The sequence below is a fragment of the Salvelinus fontinalis genome, chromosome 31 (assembly GCF_029448725.1).
Source record: "Salvelinus fontinalis isolate EN_2023a chromosome 31, ASM2944872v1, whole genome shotgun sequence".
NCBI lineage: Eukaryota > Metazoa > Chordata > Actinopteri > Salmoniformes > Salmonidae > Salvelinus > Salvelinus fontinalis.
Window position 1 is genome coordinate 8,042,966 of NC_074695.1, and position 18,143 is coordinate 8,061,108.

An 18,143-nucleotide genomic window follows, 5' to 3' on the forward strand; every position below is an offset into this window, starting at 1 on the left:
AGAACACGTTCTCATTTGCAGCAACGACCTGGGGAATAGTTACAGGGGAGAGGAGGGGGATGAATGAGCCAATTGTAAACTGTAAAATGATGACTCTGTAATCTTTCTTCCTCCGTCTCTCTCTCTCTCTGTCTCCCTCTCTCAATTCAATTAAAGTAAATCTCTCTCTCATCCCCATGATCAGAGATACCCAGTATGCCAACAAGCCCTTTGAGCAGACTCTCAGCGTGGACCTGTGTGGCACAGCAGGTAATGTTGGGGCTTTGAGTCAGTGTTGATCATTGTGACATCTTTTACACCTTGACTTCACGATACTGGATGAGAGCAGGATTTTGGATGTATATCCTATTGTGTCTGTCAGAAGTAGCATAGTACTGTTACATAATGTACTGTAGACCAGTGTATCTGGTGTATATGTAGTACTGTAACATAATGTACTGTAGACCAGTGTATCTGGTGTAGATATAGTACTGTAACATAATGTACTGTAGACCAGTGTATCTGGTGTAGATATACTACTGTAACATAATGTACTGTAGACCAGTGTATCTGGTGTAGATACAGTACTGTAACATAATGTACTGTAGACCAGTGTATCTGGTGTAGATATAGTACTGTAACATATTGTACTGTAGACTGTAGATATAGTACTGTAACATAATGTACTGTAGATATAGTACTGTAACATAATGTACTGTAGACAGTAGATATAGTTCTGTAACATAATGTACTGTAGACCGGTGTATCTGGTATAGATATAGTCCTGTAACATAATGTACTGTAGATATAGTACTGTAACATAATGTATGGTAGATATAGTACTGTAACGTAATGTACTGTAGATATAGTATTGTAACATAATGTACTGTAGATATAGTACTGTAACATAATGTACTGTAGATATAGTACTGTAACATAATGTACTGTAACATAATGTACTGTAGACTGTAGATATAGTACTGTAACATAATGTACTGTAACAATGTACTGTAGATATAGTGTGGCTAACAGCTCAGTAGTAGAGTGGTAGAGGAGAGGGGAAATGTATTTGTATTGTATTGGAAAGAGCATGACTTCACTCTATTCCTGGGTAAATGTCATCTTGACAGGGCTAATTTGCTTCCATAGCTACTTGGCTAGCAGAGAAAACAGATATTACAATGCAGTGACTGCCACTGATATTGTCCTCAAAATCCATAACGTTTAACAATTGAAAGTTAAATATTCTGTCAAAATCAATAGGAGATTGTGTGCCTGTCTTGTGCCATAACAAAGATGCTGTGTTACTGTAATGTTTACGATGTAACAGCATCAAAGCAATTTGTTCTATTAGGAAAGCCGTTGAAAGACAGCTATTCTGCAATGTCGCTGTCATAACCAGACAGTTACTCAGTTCAGTAACAGATTGTACAACCAGTAACAGTTGATCATTAACATTCACTGTCTGTGAATCGTTGTTGTTTCTCTGATGTTAACCCGTCAGAGCTGTATGAAACCACATGACTTATGAGAGTGGCGTGTTTTCAGGCCTCACCCCTCCCACCACCCCCCCTCACAAGCCTGTGGAGGACGAGCTTTTCAAGCCTGAGGGAAAAGGAGAGTCGAAGGGTTCTTGGCTCACCCGGGCCAACTCCCGCAAGTTCCCCAAGCAGACCGAACTCTACGCTCAGCTCCGCAAGATGGGCCAGGCCAGCGATGCAGATCCCAAAGTCCACCAGACATTCGGAGACCACGACTACTGCCTGCTGAGCCTGGGGGAGCGTAGGAAGAGAACCGCCGCCATGCTGTCCCACTCTCTGTTCGGATGCTCTTCTTCTGAGGGGCCAGAGCCTAAGGGGGAATGGGCGCTGGGGGGCGAGAGGTATGGACATCAGCGTGAAGACAAACTCTTCTCCAAGGTACCAGAGTACCTGAGTAACGGTACCAGGGCTGACAGCAAGGGGGACGGGCGGAGGGCGACCGTGGCATCACCCCAATCAGGATCGCCCCATGCTATATCACCCCACAAGTCAGATGAAGAGGGGGAGCGCTCCTCCCTCTGCTCCCGCTCTCCCTCCCCCATCCTCCACTCCAGCTTCTGCCAGCCCCACTCCCCTAGCAGTAAGCCTGACATCAGGTGAGAATATAAACCACAGATATAAGGATTTACATTGGTAAAATATGTCTAGTGAGAGCTATCTCTCTTCAATATCAGATTTGCAACTTTTCTGTTTACACTAGCCTTGGATGTGGTGTGGCCCAAGCCACATTCCTGCCTCGTGTGTGTGTGTGTGTGTGTGTGTATCTATTAGCATGCCGTAAATACTGGGGTATATAGACAAACCAAATAAGAATAGCAATTCAAACTATACAGGAGCTTCTCATATCAACCATATTGCACGTAGTGTTGCACACTTGATTAATGCAATGATTCACAAATGTGAGGATATTTTAAGCCTTTAATTTTCAATTTGGCTAACAGTAAAAATGCTGTCTACTGGTATTAAGGTTATTCCTGCAGGGACATGTGGGAGATGTATGTGGTAGATGTCTACCTCCGGAGGTAGTGTGGGAGACATCTCTTAAACGTCCAATGCATCTGCTGTGTCTCAATATCAAATCATTTCTTGGTAACAATTAAGAGCCTTACTGTGATTATTTTCAATTCAAATTGTTTAAAAAAAGAAAAGAAACAAAAATAGCTTCTTAGCAAAGAGCAAAAATACTGAAAACTGAAAAATAACTGAAAACGATCTGTTATTGGAAGATAGTTATAGAACGCTGACAGACACAGCAAACCTTTTTGCCACAATTCGCATTGATGTGCCATCCTGGATGAACTCCACTACCTGAGCCACTTGTGTGGGTTGTAGACTCCGTCTCATGCTACCACTAGAGTGAGAGCACCGCCAGCATTCAAAAGTGACCTTAAACATCAGCCAGGAAGCATAGGAACTGAGAAGTGGTCTGTGGTCACCACCTGCAGAATCACTCCTTTTTTGGGGGTGTCTTGCTAATTGCCTATAATTTCACCTTTTGTCTATTCCATTTGCACAACAGCATGTGAAATGTATTGTCAATCAGTGTTGCTTCCTAAGTGGACAGTTTGATTTCGCAGAAGTGTGATTGACTTGGAGTTACATTGTGTTGTTTAAGTGTTCCCTTTATTTTTTTGAGCAGTGTATATAAAATGCAGGAAAATAAAGTTTTTGACTGCACTGGGCCTTTAAAGAGAGATTTGAATCTAGATCAGACTCTTTACACTAACCTAGTTTGAGTCGTCAAAATAGTGTAGTGTAAAGAGTCCCTGATCATTCTGATTAGCAGTCAGCCAGGAGTACTGTGGCTCTTCTCATTGTTATGTGACCTCAGGTTCTTCCATTCGCTCCTGTCTAATATTTCTTCCTTGTGTCTCTCTCTCCTCAGCTGTGAGAACTCTGAAACATGCCACGGAGACAAGCAGGGGAACAAAATCTCCAAGTCTGGGATTCAAATTGATGAGGTAAACACCAGTTATTCCATTATGAGTTTTGACAAAGTCATACAACCCTGTTATGTACACTGAATAAAAATATAAATGCAACATGTAAAGTGTTGGTCCCATGTTTCATGAGCTGAAATAAAATATCCCATAAATGTTCCATATACACAAAAAGCTTATTTCTCTCTCATGTTGTGCTCAAATGTGTTTACATCCCTGTTAGTGAGCATTTCTCCTTTTCCAACATAATCCATCCACCTAACAGGTGTGGCATATCAAGAAGCTGATTAAACAGCATGATCATTGCACAGGTCTACCTTATTTTTGGGACAATAAAAGGCCACTCTAAAATGTGCAGTTTTGTCACACAACACAATGTGCCACAGCTGTTTAAAGATTTGAGGGATTGTGCAATTGGCATGCTAACTGCAGGATTGTCCACCAGAACTGACTGCAGGAATGTCCACCAGAGCTCTTGCCAGAGAATTGAATGTTCATTTCTCAACCATAAGCCGCCTCCAACGTCATTTTAGAGAATTTGGCAGTGCGTCCAACCGGTTTCACAACAGCAGACCACGTGTAATCACACCAGCCCAGGACATCCACATCCGGCTTCTTCACCAACGCGATCGTCTGAGACCAGCCACCTGGATAGCGGATGAAACTGGGTTTGCACAACCAAAGAATTTCTGCACAAACTTTCAGAAACCGTCTTAGGGAACCTCATATGCGTGCTTGTCGTCCTTACCAGGGTCTTGACCTGACTGCAGTTCGTGTAGTAATCAACTTCAGTGGGCAAATGCTTACCTTCGATGACCACTGGCACGCTGGAGAAGTGTTCTCTTCATGGATGAATCCCGGGCAGATGACAGACAGCATGTATGGCGTCGTGTGGGTGAGCGGTTTGATGATGTCAACGTTGTGAACAGATTGCCTCATGGTGGGGTTATGGTATGGGCAGGCATAAGCTACGGACAAAGAACACAAAATGCCCAGAGATACCGTGATGAGATCCTGAGGCCCATTGTCGTGCCATTCATCCTCTGCCATCACCTCATGTTTCAGCATGATAATGCACGGCCCCAAGTCACAAGGATCTGTACACAATTCATGGAAGCTGAAAATGTCCCAGTTCTTTCATGCCTGCATACTCACCAGACATGTCAGCCATTGAGCATGTTTGGGATGCTCTGGATCAACGTGTATTACAGCTTGTTCCAGTTTATGCCAATTTTCAGCAACTTTGCACAGCCATTGAAGAGGAGTGGGACAACATTCCACAGGCCAAAATCAAAAGCCTGATCAACTCTATGCAAAGGAGATACGTCACACCAGAAACTGACTGGTTTTCTGATCCACGCCCTACCTTATTTCTGTTGCTATCTGTGACCAACAGATGCATATCTGTATTCCTAGTCATGTGCAATTCATAGATTAGGACCTAATGAATGTATTTTAATTGACTGATTTCCTCATATGAACTGTAACTCAGTAAAATGTTAAATTGTTGCATGTTGCATTTATATTTTTATTCAGTATATACACTGTGACTCCGGGATGCCGGCTTTCTAGGCAGAGTTGCAAAGAAAAAGCCTTATCTCAGACTGGCCAATAAAAAAGAAAATATTAAGATGGGCAAAAGAACACAGTCACTGGACAGAGGAACTCTGCCTAGAAGGCCAACATCCCGGAGTCGCCTCTTCACTGCTGACGTTGAGACTGGTGTTTTGCGGGTACTATTTAATAAAGCTGCCAGTTGAGGACTTGTGAGGCGTCTTTTTTTTTTAAATGTACTTGCCTTGTTGCTCAGTTGTGCACCGGGGCCTCCCACTCTTCTTTCTCTTCTGGTTAGAGCCAGTTTGCGCTGTTCTGTGAAGGGAGTAGGACATAGCGTTGTACAAGATCTTCAGTTTCTTGGCAATTTCTTGCGTGGAATAACCTTAATTTCTCAGAACAAGAATAGACTGACGAGTTTCAGAAGAAAGGTCTTTGTTTCTGGCCATTTTGAGCCTGTAATCGAACCCACAAATGCTGATACTCCAGATACTCAACTAGTCTAAAGAAGGCCAGTTTTATTGCGTCTTTAATCAGTACAACAGTTTTCAGCTGTGCTAGCATAATTGCAAAATGGTTTTCTAATGAACAATTAGCCTTTTAAAATGCTAAACTTGGATTAGCTAACACAACGTTCCATTGGAACACAGGAGTGATGGTTGCTGATAATGGGCCTCTGTACACCTATGTCGATATTCCATAAACAAATCAGCTGTTATCAGCTATAATTATTATTTACAACTTTAACAATGTCTGCACTGTATTTCTGTTATTTTAATGGACAAGAAATGTTATTTTCTTTCAAAAAATAGGACATATCTAAGTGACCCCACATTTTTTAATAGTAGTGTATGTGTGAAGAGGGCATGCTTTGCCACTGCAGCAAGTGTCTTGTTCTGACGGTTACCATGGTGTCATTGCCTAGGACAACTGCCAAGTGTTCTACATTCACAACCTGCCGAGCAGCGTCACACAAAGTATGCTGCGCAAACGCTTCGAGGCCTTTGGCGACCCAGAGGACTGCAAAGTCATCACCAAAAACGAGTAGGTCCTTTTAATCTGCCTGCCTTGCCTGTCTGCCTATCTGCCTGCCTGGCCTGTCAGGCTGAAACGCATCTTTCTGTCTTTGTGTGTGTGTGTGTGTCCATAGGGAACGCTGTGGAGTCATCAAGTTTCGTCAAGCGCCCAGTGGCCAGCAGATCCAGAAGCACAGACGAGAGCCGCTCTTCCAGAACAGAGGGGGTGGCATGCACAGGCTCAGCAGGAAGAGATACATTGATCTGGGTATGCAGAGATACAGTCAAAACATGTTGTACAGTCAAAGTATAGTCAAAACATGAATGTCAAATGTTGTTAAGGAGTATGAACTGTTGGCAGTGCTAAGATACATCATGTGTAGTATATATTTCTCTCTCTGTAACATTGATGTAATGGAGTTGGATGTAGCCATGATGACTGTCCTAACAGAACTTTTTCTGTCCAGACGAAGCGGGACCAGGGCCGGTAAAGAGCAAGTATGACGCCCTGGACTTTGACACCCTGCTGAAGGAGGCCCAGAAGAGCCTGCATCGCTGACGGTGACTCGGCTGGCCTCGCCTTAGAACCCCCGAACCACCCCCAGACTTGCCTCAGTACCTCAACCAAGGCACCTCGTCATGTTTACATTTTTAACATTGGAATAAGAAACGGACCTTGTCTCTTTCGACTGAGGATACTTCGGAGGAAGCTAGCAGGGGTTGGAGGGATGGAGGAAAAAGCAACCAAACAACATAGAAACTCTCTGAACACAAAAGCTGCTTCCTGTCTGTGTTCATGACTTATTTGTGACTCGTCGTCGCCCCATTGGGAGTGGGCGTGCAGGCGGGCGAGACCTTTGTAGCAAACGTTTCTCCCTCCGTTGGTCATTGTGGTGTGTGTGTGTGTCTGCGTGTGTGTCGTATTTTTGTACCCCCTTGGTAACTACTGGTGCAACTGTAAGCTCAGCTGTATTGGCCGTTACGTCGTACAGTATATAACGAGCCTGCTCTATATTAGCAAACTTGTGGATGTTAAAACTATGTGTGTTATGACATAAAATACAAAAGCAGAAAAATAATTTTATTAACTTAAAAGAGTTTACAAATCGAAAATGAAAAGAAAAAATCTTGTTTTATGTCATTTTAGTGCTTCCTTAATTTAATCTATGCACTCTTAACGAGGTAATAATGTTTCTTCTCTCGACTTGTACTCTGCCATGCTATTGACTGCTTTACTCTGAAGGTTCCCACTGCTGAAGAGATAGACACAACCTGCTAACACAGCGTTTTCCAAACTCGGTCCTGAGGCCCCCCCTAGGTGCACGTCTAGTTTTTTGCTCTAGCACTACACAGCTGATTCAAATAACCAACTCATCATCAAGCTTTGATTATTTGAGTCATCTGTGTAGTGCTAGGGCAAAACCCAAAACATACACCCAGGGGGGGCCAGGATCAAGTTTGGGAAACGCTGTGCTAACACTAATCTAGGATGGCAGACTTCCTATCCTGCCAACACATAAATGGGGTTATGACAACCAATGCTATTATGTCATGAAGTAAAGTTCAAGGCATTTTTACCCTATGAAAACTCACTCACTCTCAGAAGAAAATCACAAAATCCATCGTAGCCAATTCTCTCCACTGTTTGTACTGTTGGAACATGTGAATCAGTCAGTAAGTCAACTTATTCAAGCACAGAGTAGAATCAGACATTTACTACAAGTTCCAGATATACCCTAAACTATAGTAATGGAATGTACACCTGAATGATCTGAATGTAGAGCCCCTGCCTGAATCCAAATGATTATTGTTAGGATTATTGTTATTATATGAATCCAAGTCTCTGTATTATTTAATAGAGCTCTAATGCAGCCTGTGTCTTTTGTGATGCAGCCAGCAGTGTAGCTGAGGGAGAGAGAGTCCGAGGCTCACCATACAGGGGAACTACCTCTGTATCTGCTGATGGTAGAGGTAATACTACCATTAACACCTGAGAGAGAGGGGTGGTGGGATATCAACTCTGTTGAAGTCTGTTGAAATTTCCCAGAGGTATGGATGGTACAACATCAGTCAAGCGCGTCAACCCCATTTGCTCTTCTTCCCTTTCCTTCCCTCTCCTTCCCTCTTACCTCTCCTTCCTTCCCTCTCCTTCCATCTTCTTCCCTCTCATTCCCTCTCTTTCCCTCTTCCCTCTCCTTCCCTCTTCCCTCTCCTTCCCTCTCTTTCCCTCTTCTTCTTCCCTCTTCTTCCCTCTCTTTCCCTCTTTCCTCTCCCCTCTTCTTCCCTCTCATTCCCTCTATTTCCCTCTTTCCTCTCCTTCCCTCTTCCCTCTCCTTCCCTCTCCTTCCCTCTTCCCTCTCTTTCCATCTTTTTCCCTCTTTCCCTCTCCTTCCCTCTTCCCTCTCTTTCCATCTTTTTCCCTCTTTCCCTCTCCTTCCCTCTCCTTCCCTCTCCTTCCCTCTTCCCTCTCCTTCCCTCTCCTTCCCTCTTCCCTCTACTTCCCTCTTCCTTCTCCTTCCCTCTCTATCCCTATTCCCTCTCCTTCCCTCTTCTTCTCGGGTTCTCTCCCCCACTTTTTACTCTCTATCTTCCTTCTACTCTGAAACACTTGTTTACTTCTCCCAAGCTCTCTGATAGGTGAAGGAGGTCAGCTTGGTTTTCCCACTAAATCCCCCACTTCTCACCTCGTGGCAAAAAACTCAAAATAGATTGTGTGTCAGTTGTTAGAGCCAGTCTCGACCGTGTATCCAATGTGTACCTGAGTGAGTCGTCTGTCTGTGTCTCGTGTTTGGGTGAGCGCTGCCATCGCTGGGGATCCCAGGGGGATCCATGGCCCTCTGGTGTGCTGGGAGACTGAAGACCTCTTCTCTCCCCCTCTTTTTCTTGTTTTCTTAAAGGACCAGGTCCCCCTGTCCTCCGGTCCCTCAATACTGTGCAGCCTTTCTGTGTGTGGGCATAGGGCCTCGCGCTGCCCCAGCCTTGGCAAACCCCCTTTCCTTTTTTATAAGGTTTTATCCCTGTCTCTCTCTACCCCACATTTATCTCATCTCCTCCTCTTTACCACATGAAGCTGAATGTTTACATCACTGAATTCTCCTTCCACTTTATTAGAGCGCACACTAAGTACAAAGACGCCTTATTCCGTGTTAGAGAGTATCCTATCAGGATATGCCTTCTTGGCTTACCCTAGAAGGTGTACAGAATTTTTTTTATGACAATTTAGTGCTATACATACTGATTGAGAAATGAGTTGTCATCTGAAAAACCCCTTACTAATCAATAGAAGAAAAGCTGAAAGAATATTTGTGCTTAGTATGTATACTACTAAACAGTGAGAGAATGTGCAGGTTTACACAATACAATATATATGATATAATATGTGTATATATGATAGAATATGTGTATATATGATATAATATGTGTATATAGCACTATGTCTAGTGTAAACATGAAATGTGTCGTTGTGTCTATACAGCGTGCATTATAAAGGTGGTGGGTCACGATCGCAAATCAGACTGGCAAGGATAATCTGTTTAAAGATGCAAGGTTGAACAATACAGGAAGTCATTTATGCTGAAATGACTTGACTCAAGGCAAGCACTGTTGTATAAAGTTATCCCTTTAGATATGCTAAGGTTTGATTTATTTTTTTTAATTGCAAAATATTTTTGATGGTTTTTCTTTTTTTTAACGCAATTGAGATGCAATACATATATCTATGAGATTGGAAGGAGTTATTTCAGTGGTTGGTTGTTAAAATATGACAGGAATTGGAAGGAGTTATTTCAGTGGCTGGTTGTTAAAATATGACAGGAATTGGAAGGAGTTATTTCAGTGGCTGGTTGTTAAAATATGACAGGAATTGGAAGGAGTTATTTCAGTGGCTGGTTGTTAAAATATGACAGGAATTGGAAGGAGTTATTTCAGTGGTTGGTTGTTAAAATATGACAGGAAATGGAAGGAGTTATTTCAGTGGTTGGTTGTTAAAATATGACAGGAATTGGAAGGAGTTATTTCAGTGGCTGGTTGTTAAAATATGACAGGAATTGGAAGGAGTTATTTCAGTGGCTGGTTGTTAAAATATGACAGGAAATGGAAGGAGTTATTTCAGTGGTTGGTTGTTAAAATATGACAGGAATTGGAAGGAGTTATTTCAGTGGCTGGTTGTTAAAATATGACAGGAAATGGAAGGAGTTATTTCAGTGGCTGGTTGTTAAAATATGACAGGAAATGGAAGGAGTTATTTCAGTGGCTGGTTGTTAAAATATGACAGAGGCAATCCTTGAAAACAGATCCTGTAAATTGACAAATAATAATAATGTGGTCAGTAATTGTTGACATCCAAAAAGTAATGTATCAAAACGTTAGAACATGAAAAAAGCCCCAAATAGTGAAATATCTGTTCACAACTGTTCACAAGGGAACTCAATCTATTAGTAACACATGCTGTTGGGACACAGGTTGTTCAACATTTTGAATTTCACTGGACACTTAATAATTGGTAACTTGTGAACATGTAAAACTCATTTTGGAGAGGGGGAAAGAAAGCAGTCCATGTGCGTTTAGCCCCTTTTGTATTTTGGGAATACTTGATGCCAGCAGTGTGCTTCCATCAGTAGAACTGACAGCAAACAGCAAATTCTCACGAGAGAGCCTTAAAACAATAGGAAACAGCTAAATCTATCACTGTTATTACTGCTCTAGCTCCTTTCAAATCCAATGTGTTTTATTCATTACTGAAGTAATTCAACATTTTTCAATACATACAGCCATATTATAAAAGGTACAGTGCATTCAGAAAGTATTCAGACCCCTTCCCTTTTTCCACATTTTGTTACATTAAAGCCTTATTCCAAAATGGATTAAATAAATAAAACATCCTCACCAATCTACACACAATACCCCATAATTAAAGCAAAAACAGATTTCGAGAAAATGTTGCACGTTTTTTTTTTTAAACAACTTCAGAAATAATTTTTATTTTATTTACCTAAGTATTCAGACCCTTTGCTATGAGACTCGAAATTGAGCTCAGGTGCATCCTGTTTCCATTGATCATCCTTGACATGTTTCTACAACTTGATTAGAGTCCACCTGTGGCAAATTCAATTGATTGGACATGATTTGGAAAGCCACATGCTTGTCTATATAAGGTCCCACAGTTGACAGTGCATGTCAGAGCAAAAACCAAACCATGAGGTCGAAGGAATTGTCCGTAGAGCTCCGAGACAGGATTGTGTCGAGGCACAAATCTGGGAAGGGTACCAAAAAATGTCTACAGCATCGAAGGTCCCCAAGAACACAGTGGCCTCCGTCATACTTAAATGGAAGAAGTTTGGAACCACCAAGACTCTTCCTAGAGCTGGCCGCCAGGCCAAACTGAGCAATTGGGGGAGAATGGCCTTGTTCAAGGAGGTGACCAAGAACCCGATGGTTACTCTGACAGAGCTCCAGAGTTCCTCTGTGGAAATAGGATAACTTTCCAGAGGGACAACCATCTCTGCAGCACTCCACAAACCAGGCCTTTATGGTAGAGTGGCCAGATGGAAGCCACTCCTCGGTAAAAGGCACATGACAGCCCGCTTGGAGTTTGCCAAAAGGCACATAAAGGACTCTCAGACCATGAGAAACAAGATTGAACTCTTTCGCCTGAATGCCAAGCTGGAGAAAACCTGGCACCATCCCTACGGTGAAGCATGGTGGTGGCAGCCTTATGCTGTGGGGATGTTTTTCAACGGCATGGGCTGGTAGACTAGTCGAGGGAAATATGAACAGAGCAAAGCACAGAGAGATCCTTGATGAAAACCTGCTCCATAGCGGGGGAAAAGGTTCACCTTCCAACAGGACAACAACACTAAGCACACAGCCAAGACAACGCAGGAGTGGATTTGGGACAAGTCTATGTATGTCCTTTAGTGGCCCAGCCAGAGCCCCGACTCGAACCCGATCAAACATCTCTGGAGAGACCTGAAAATAGCTGTGCAGCAACGCTCCCCATCCAACCCGAAAGAGCTTGAGAGGATCTGCATAGAAGAATTGGAGAAACTCCCAAAATACAGGTGTGCCAAGCTTGTAGCGTCATGCCCAAGACTCGAGGCTGTAATCGCTGCCAAAGGTTTTTCAACAAGGTGCTGATTAAAAGGTCTGAATACTTATGTAAATGTAATATTCTTTATTTTTTTTAAATTGTGCTAAAATGTCAAACTGTTTTTGCTTTGTCATTATGGGGTATTGTGTGTAGATTGATGAGGAAGAAAAGCTATTTAATTAATTGTAGAATAAGGCTGTAACATAACAAAATGTGGAAAAAAGGGAAGTTCTGAATACTTTCGGAATGTACTGTATATACATATGAATATATATTTGTGTTTGTGTAGATATTTTAGATTATTATATACTTTCTTATTGAAAACTTTGATGTTGACCATTTTCCTCAGTGTTTCAGAGCACTTCGACACATTTCAACAACTAGCCTGCTATCCGTCTAGGATTTGTTTGATTGAGAGATGATCCAAATTGAACTCCTTCCAAAGGGAACCCTCATCAGAACAGAAAGCAATACTTTCTTTCCAATCTTCATTTCAGAAAATAGGGCAAATTGACCAAAAACTATATTTGATGTTGGCTTGAAATTTTATTTGGAGTGCCTCGTCAGGTTGATTTCTAAATGTCATAATCCAGCTACATTGCCCACACAAATACACGATATATACAAAAGTATGTGGACAATCCTTCAATTTAGTAGATTCGGCTATTTCAGCCGCACCCGTTGCTGACAGGTGTATAAAATCAAGCACACAGCCATGCGATCTCCATAGACAAACATTGGCAGTAGAATGGCCTTACTGAAGAGCTCAGTTACATTTCAATGTGGCACCATCATAGGATGCCATCTTTCCAACAAGTCAGTTCGTCAAATTTATGCCCTGCTAGAGCTGCCCAGGTCAACTGTAAGTGCTGTTATTGTGAAGTGGAAACGTCTAGGACCAACAATGGCGCAGCCACAAAGTGGGAGGCCACACAAGCTTACAGAACGGGACAGCCGAGTGCTGAAGCGCGTAGCGCGCCAAAATTGTCTGTCCTCGGTTGCAACACTCACTACCAAGTTCCAAACTGCCTCTGGAAGCAACGTCAGCACAATAATAGCTGACTATTTGTCGGGAGCTTCATGAAATGGGTTTCCATGGCCGAGCAGCCTCACACAAGTCTAAGATACGCAATGCTAAGCAACGACGGACAAATCTGGGTTTGGCGGATGCCAGGAGAACGCTACCTGCCCCAATGCATAGCGCCAACTGTAAAGATTGGTGGCGGAGGAATAATGGTCTGGGGCTGTTTTTCATGGTTCTGGCTACAACCCTTAGTTCCAGTGAAGGGAAAGCTTAACGCTACAGCATACAATGATATTATAGACGATTCTGTGCTTCCAACTTTGTGGCAACAGTTTGGGGAAGGCCCTTTCCTGTTTCAGCATGACAATGCCCCCATGTACAAAACAAAGTCTGGATAGAAATGGTTTGTTGAGATCAGTGTGGAGGAACTTGACTGGCTTGTACAGAGTCCTGACCTCAACCCCATCGAACACCTTTAGGATGAATTGGAACGCTGTATGCGAGCCAGGCCTAGTCGCCCAACATCAGTGCCCGACCTAACTAATGCTCTTGTGGCTGAATGGAAGCAAGTTCCAACATCTAGTGGAAAGCATTCCCAGAAGAGTGGAGGCTGTTATAGCAGCAAAGGGGGGACCAACTTCATATTAATACCCATGATATTGGAATGAGATGTTTGACGAGTAGGTGTCCACATACTTTTGGTCATGTAGTGTACATATTTAAGTTTTCACATTTAATTTAATAGGAAAATATTGTATCTTTAAACTCCCCACCACGTTAATAAAAAGCCCTATGGACAGAAAGTGCTTGCTATACTGGTCCTATATAGGCCATTGAATCATCACGGATCACTGTATTCTGGATGTAAATGATTATGTCTGCACTACTACTAGTCGTGTGTATCAATGTTTTTTTGTATCTTAGGCAGACAGATGGGAACGTGATGTAAATGGTTACTTCGGGTGCTGCAAACTGTCACAATCTAGCTAGCTGTGTGTTGGTCTTTGGTGGAAGAAAAACAGACAGAAAAGGGCATACATTGTTTGTTTTGTGTTTTTATTTCTAGTTCATTTTGTTCTATTTACATCTAATGACTATCAAAATCATTTTTTAACTTAGTTTTTGGTAAATGGTAAATACTAGTAAGATTTTATATTTTTTACATATGTTTGTTGTACTTTGCGTTCATTCTTTTTATTTATACGCCACTTAGTTTGGATGTCTTTTTCTGTTTTGTGGGATTTCCTATGTGTTGAGAATTTAGAGACAAAATGCATTTCAGTATTTTTGAATTGTTAAAATCTAGTTTCATAGATACATTTATCTATAGGGGAAATTATCTGATGTTATAAATTATATTTTAATTCATGTAAATAGACTATGGCTTCCTTTTTAACTGAATACATTTCTCTTCAGAGATTGTTTACATTATTAAACTGTAGAAATTTTCCTCATATACTGTAAAAAGTACATATTCATTGATTTGCCTCCCAAAAATAAAATCCTAATGAACAACGTCAAGGTTTGGACATGACATTACATGAGTTGTGCATTCATTGATGTGTCAATGTTTGAGACGGTGTACATGGAGCGAAGGAGGTCAACTTTCGCTGTGGCACTATGATGTGGTGTTACAGTACACCACAAGAATGAGACAACACACAACATCAGTAGTTCAGCTAGTTTAATATCTTAATCTTTCTGTGGCGCATATTCAGAACGTATACATGCTGTGCCTGACTTTGTAGCAGGGGTCCATACTAGGCTGCACATTCTGACCGACAGTAATCAGTAATGACAACACATGAAAGCAAGAAAAGGGGATTTCTCTATTGAAAGTCTTACACAGCAAAGCAATATCAACCTTTTCCCACTGCTTTCTACAAAGAGAAACATCACATCTGACACAAGCATATTTGGTATGATTCTATAATTTGTTGATTTGATGCAGTGGTTTGGGGGGGGGTGGGGGGGGTCGCTTAGTATACAGTGTATGTGTCCTCAGTTATCCTTGCTAACGGGACGTATCTAGCTAGCCTAATGGACGGACGCACTGACTGATTAAGACTGATTAAGACTTGTCTCTTAAGGAGCCACTGGCTAATTTTCCACTCAGCCTGCCTGTGATTCATGTCAGTGTGACGCTCTCTAACTGGCTGTCTCGGATCACCCTGCAGCCTCAGCCTCTATGCGGCTACGAGACAGTAGGAGCCTCACTGAGCACCACAGCCCTATAGGGCCAACCCTGACTGCAGCACTCCCCTATTGGTTAAACAGAGAGACAAAGAGGCAGCCAGGTCTGTGCGGTGCTCAGCACAGTGCTTACCTATGTCACCAACTGTGTTGTGTAGTGGTGACGCACGGCTCTTCGCTACAGTAAAGGAAAGCCCGCCCCCTCTGATTCACTCTGCCAATCAGTTCTCATTCTCCGCACTCAATTAGGTCGGGCATCTTTCTGTGTTTTGTAAGACTGTTATGTATGACCCCAGTGGGATAGTTAACACACACACACACCTTGTACACACATTGTAACACTCACTATATCATGAGGGTGATGCTGATGCTGTGGACTTAATTCTGCAGTGAGGGAGCAATGCAGAGTTGAATTACTGGTTTCTTTACATTATTAATGACAATAGGATAGGGTAGCATAGGATACACATCTATATCAATTTTAATATAGGGATACACTTCTGAATTCAAGGATAGGCTACTACTGTACATATACAGTGCATTCAGAAAGTATTCAGACCCCTTGACTTTTTCCACATTTTGTTACATTACAGCCTTATTCTAAAATGGATAAAATGTTTTTTCCCTCATCAATCTACATACAATAACCTATAATGACAAAGCAAAAACTTTTTTTTTTAAACATTTTTACAGATGTATTATATTTAAAAACTGAAATATAACATTTACATAAGTATTCAGACCCTTAGTACTTTGTTGAAGCACCTTTGGCAGTGATTACAGCCTCGAGTCTTCTTTGGTATGACGCTACAAGCTTGGCACACCTGTATTTGGGGAGTTTCTCCCATTCTTCTCTACAGATCCTCTCAAGCTCTGTCAGGTTGGATGGGGAGTGTTGCTGCACAGCTATTTTCAGGTCTCTCCAGAGATGTTTGATCGGGTTCAAGTCCGGGCTCTGGCTGCGCCACTCAATGACATTCAGAGACTTGTCCCAAATAGAGTGGTCTGACAGTCTTAATGTGCCTTTTGGCAAACTCCAAGCGTGTTGTCATGTGCCTTTTACTGAGGAGTGGCTTCCGTCTGGCCACTCTACCATAAAGTCCTGATTTGTGGAGTGCTGCAGAGATGGTTGTCCTTCTGGAAGGTTCTCCCATCTCCACAGAGGAACTCTGGAGCTCTGTCAGAGTGACCATTGGCTTCTTGGTCACCTCCCTGACCAAGGCCCTTCTCCCCCAATTGCTCAGTTTGGCCTGGCGGCCAGCTCTAGGAAGAGTCTTGGTGGTTCGAAACTTCTTCCATTTAAGAATGATGGAGGCCACTGTGTTCTTGGGGACCTTCAATGCTGTAGACATTTTTGGTACCCTTCCACAGATCTGTGCCTCGACACAATCCTGTCTCGGAGCTATACAGACAATTCCTTCGACCTTATGGTTTGGTTTTGGTCCCACAGTTGACATGCACTGTCAACTGTAGGACCCTATATAGGCAGGTGTGTGCCTTTCCAAATCATGTCCAATCAATTGAATTTACCACAGGTGGACTCCAATCAATTTGTAGAAACATGTCAAGGATGATCAATGGAAACAGGATGCACCTGAGCTCAATTTCGAGTCTCAGAGCAAAGGGTCTGAATACTTATGTAAATAAAATATTTCTGTTTTTTATTTCTAAAAGCCTGTTTTTGCATTATAGATTATTGTGTGTAGATTAATTAGGAAAACATGTAATTTTATACATTTTAGAATAAGGCTGTAACATAACAACATGTGGAAAAAGTCAAGGGGTCTGAATACTTTCAGAATAGAGTGTATGTTTAGCCTATGGAAATGATACCCAACCTTTTTTTGCTAACTGAATTCCGTATTTCTAAGGAAGTCAAATTCACATGGCCAAATTAACGAGTGTGTAAGTACATGGTAAATCCCAAATAAAATACCTAAATATTTACATTCATTGCACAGGAATAGGCTGTGTTTGAATTTGCCCATGAACTGCTTCATCCTGTGGATCCTCTGGCTTGGTACCATATATAGGTCAATGTATAGCACATTGCAGTATACTGTAAGGCTATGCTAAGCTAATGCTAACCAGCTCTAGTTATGTAAACTGTAATGCTAAGCTAATGCTATTCGGTACTAGTTATGTATACTGTAAGTCTACACTAAACTAATGCTAACTGGCTCTTGTTCGGTATACTGTAAGGCTATAATAAGTTAATGCTAACCCACTCTAGTTATGTATACTGTAAGGGTATACTAAGTAAATGCTAACCGGCTCAAGTTCAGAATACTGTAAGGCTACGCTAGGCTTATGCTAACCAGCTCTAGTAGACCGATATCGGGTACAGGGACGTAAAACTCCTGTCTTGGTGCAGATACTTTGGTCCAGGACTGGGATCTCTCTAGTCTAGTTGACAACACAGGTCTTTGACTGGGGGGCTGCTTCAGCTGCAGTCGCTGTGTGAGAGAGGGAACAACACAGGGTTAGAGTACAGGGTCCATATTCACAAAGCGTACCAGAATAGACGTGCTGATCTAGGATCAGGTCCTCCCTGTCTATATAATCTTATTCATTATGATCTACTAGATCAGCACTACTACTCTGAGACACTTTATGAATATAGATCCTTATCTCACATTTATAAAGTTGAATGAGCCCCAGAGCTTAAACTATACATTGTTTCAAATAGAGACAGTCCAAGTTTATGTCAGTCTGCAGTGTTTTCCTCTATATAAAAGCAACATGTAAAGATCCCAGAAATGTTCCATAAGCACAAAAAGCTTATTTCTCTAAAATGTTTTGCTCAAA

General features: G+C 42.0%; 2 protein-coding genes across 2 annotated transcripts in view; one reads left to right on the plus strand and one right to left on the minus strand.

The window, feature by feature from the left end:
• LOC129829474 (peroxisome proliferator-activated receptor gamma coactivator 1-beta-like) overlaps positions 1–14,678 on the plus strand; it is a 108,993-nt gene extending 94,315 nt beyond the window's left edge. Inside the window, exons 7-12 of the mRNA XM_055891177.1 lie at positions 185–249; positions 1,528–2,116; positions 3,406–3,481; positions 5,940–6,058; positions 6,165–6,298; positions 6,498–14,678. Coding sequence (XP_055747152.1) covers positions 185–249; positions 1,528–2,116; positions 3,406–3,481; positions 5,940–6,058; positions 6,165–6,298; positions 6,498–6,589 — 1,075 coding nt within the window. The 3' untranslated portion in view covers positions 6,590–14,678. The remainder of the gene's footprint in view (positions 1–184; positions 250–1,527; positions 2,117–3,405; positions 3,482–5,939; positions 6,059–6,164; positions 6,299–6,497) is intronic.
• Positions 14,679–14,811: 133 nt separating this feature from the next.
• The window catches only part of LOC129829476 (rod cGMP-specific 3',5'-cyclic phosphodiesterase subunit alpha-like), a 37,940-nt gene continuing 34,608 nt past the window's right edge, over positions 14,812–18,143 (minus strand). Inside the window, exon 22 of the mRNA XM_055891178.1 lies at positions 14,812–17,791. Coding sequence (XP_055747153.1) covers positions 17,742–17,791 — 50 coding nt within the window. The 3' untranslated portion in view covers positions 14,812–17,741. The remainder of the gene's footprint in view (positions 17,792–18,143) is intronic.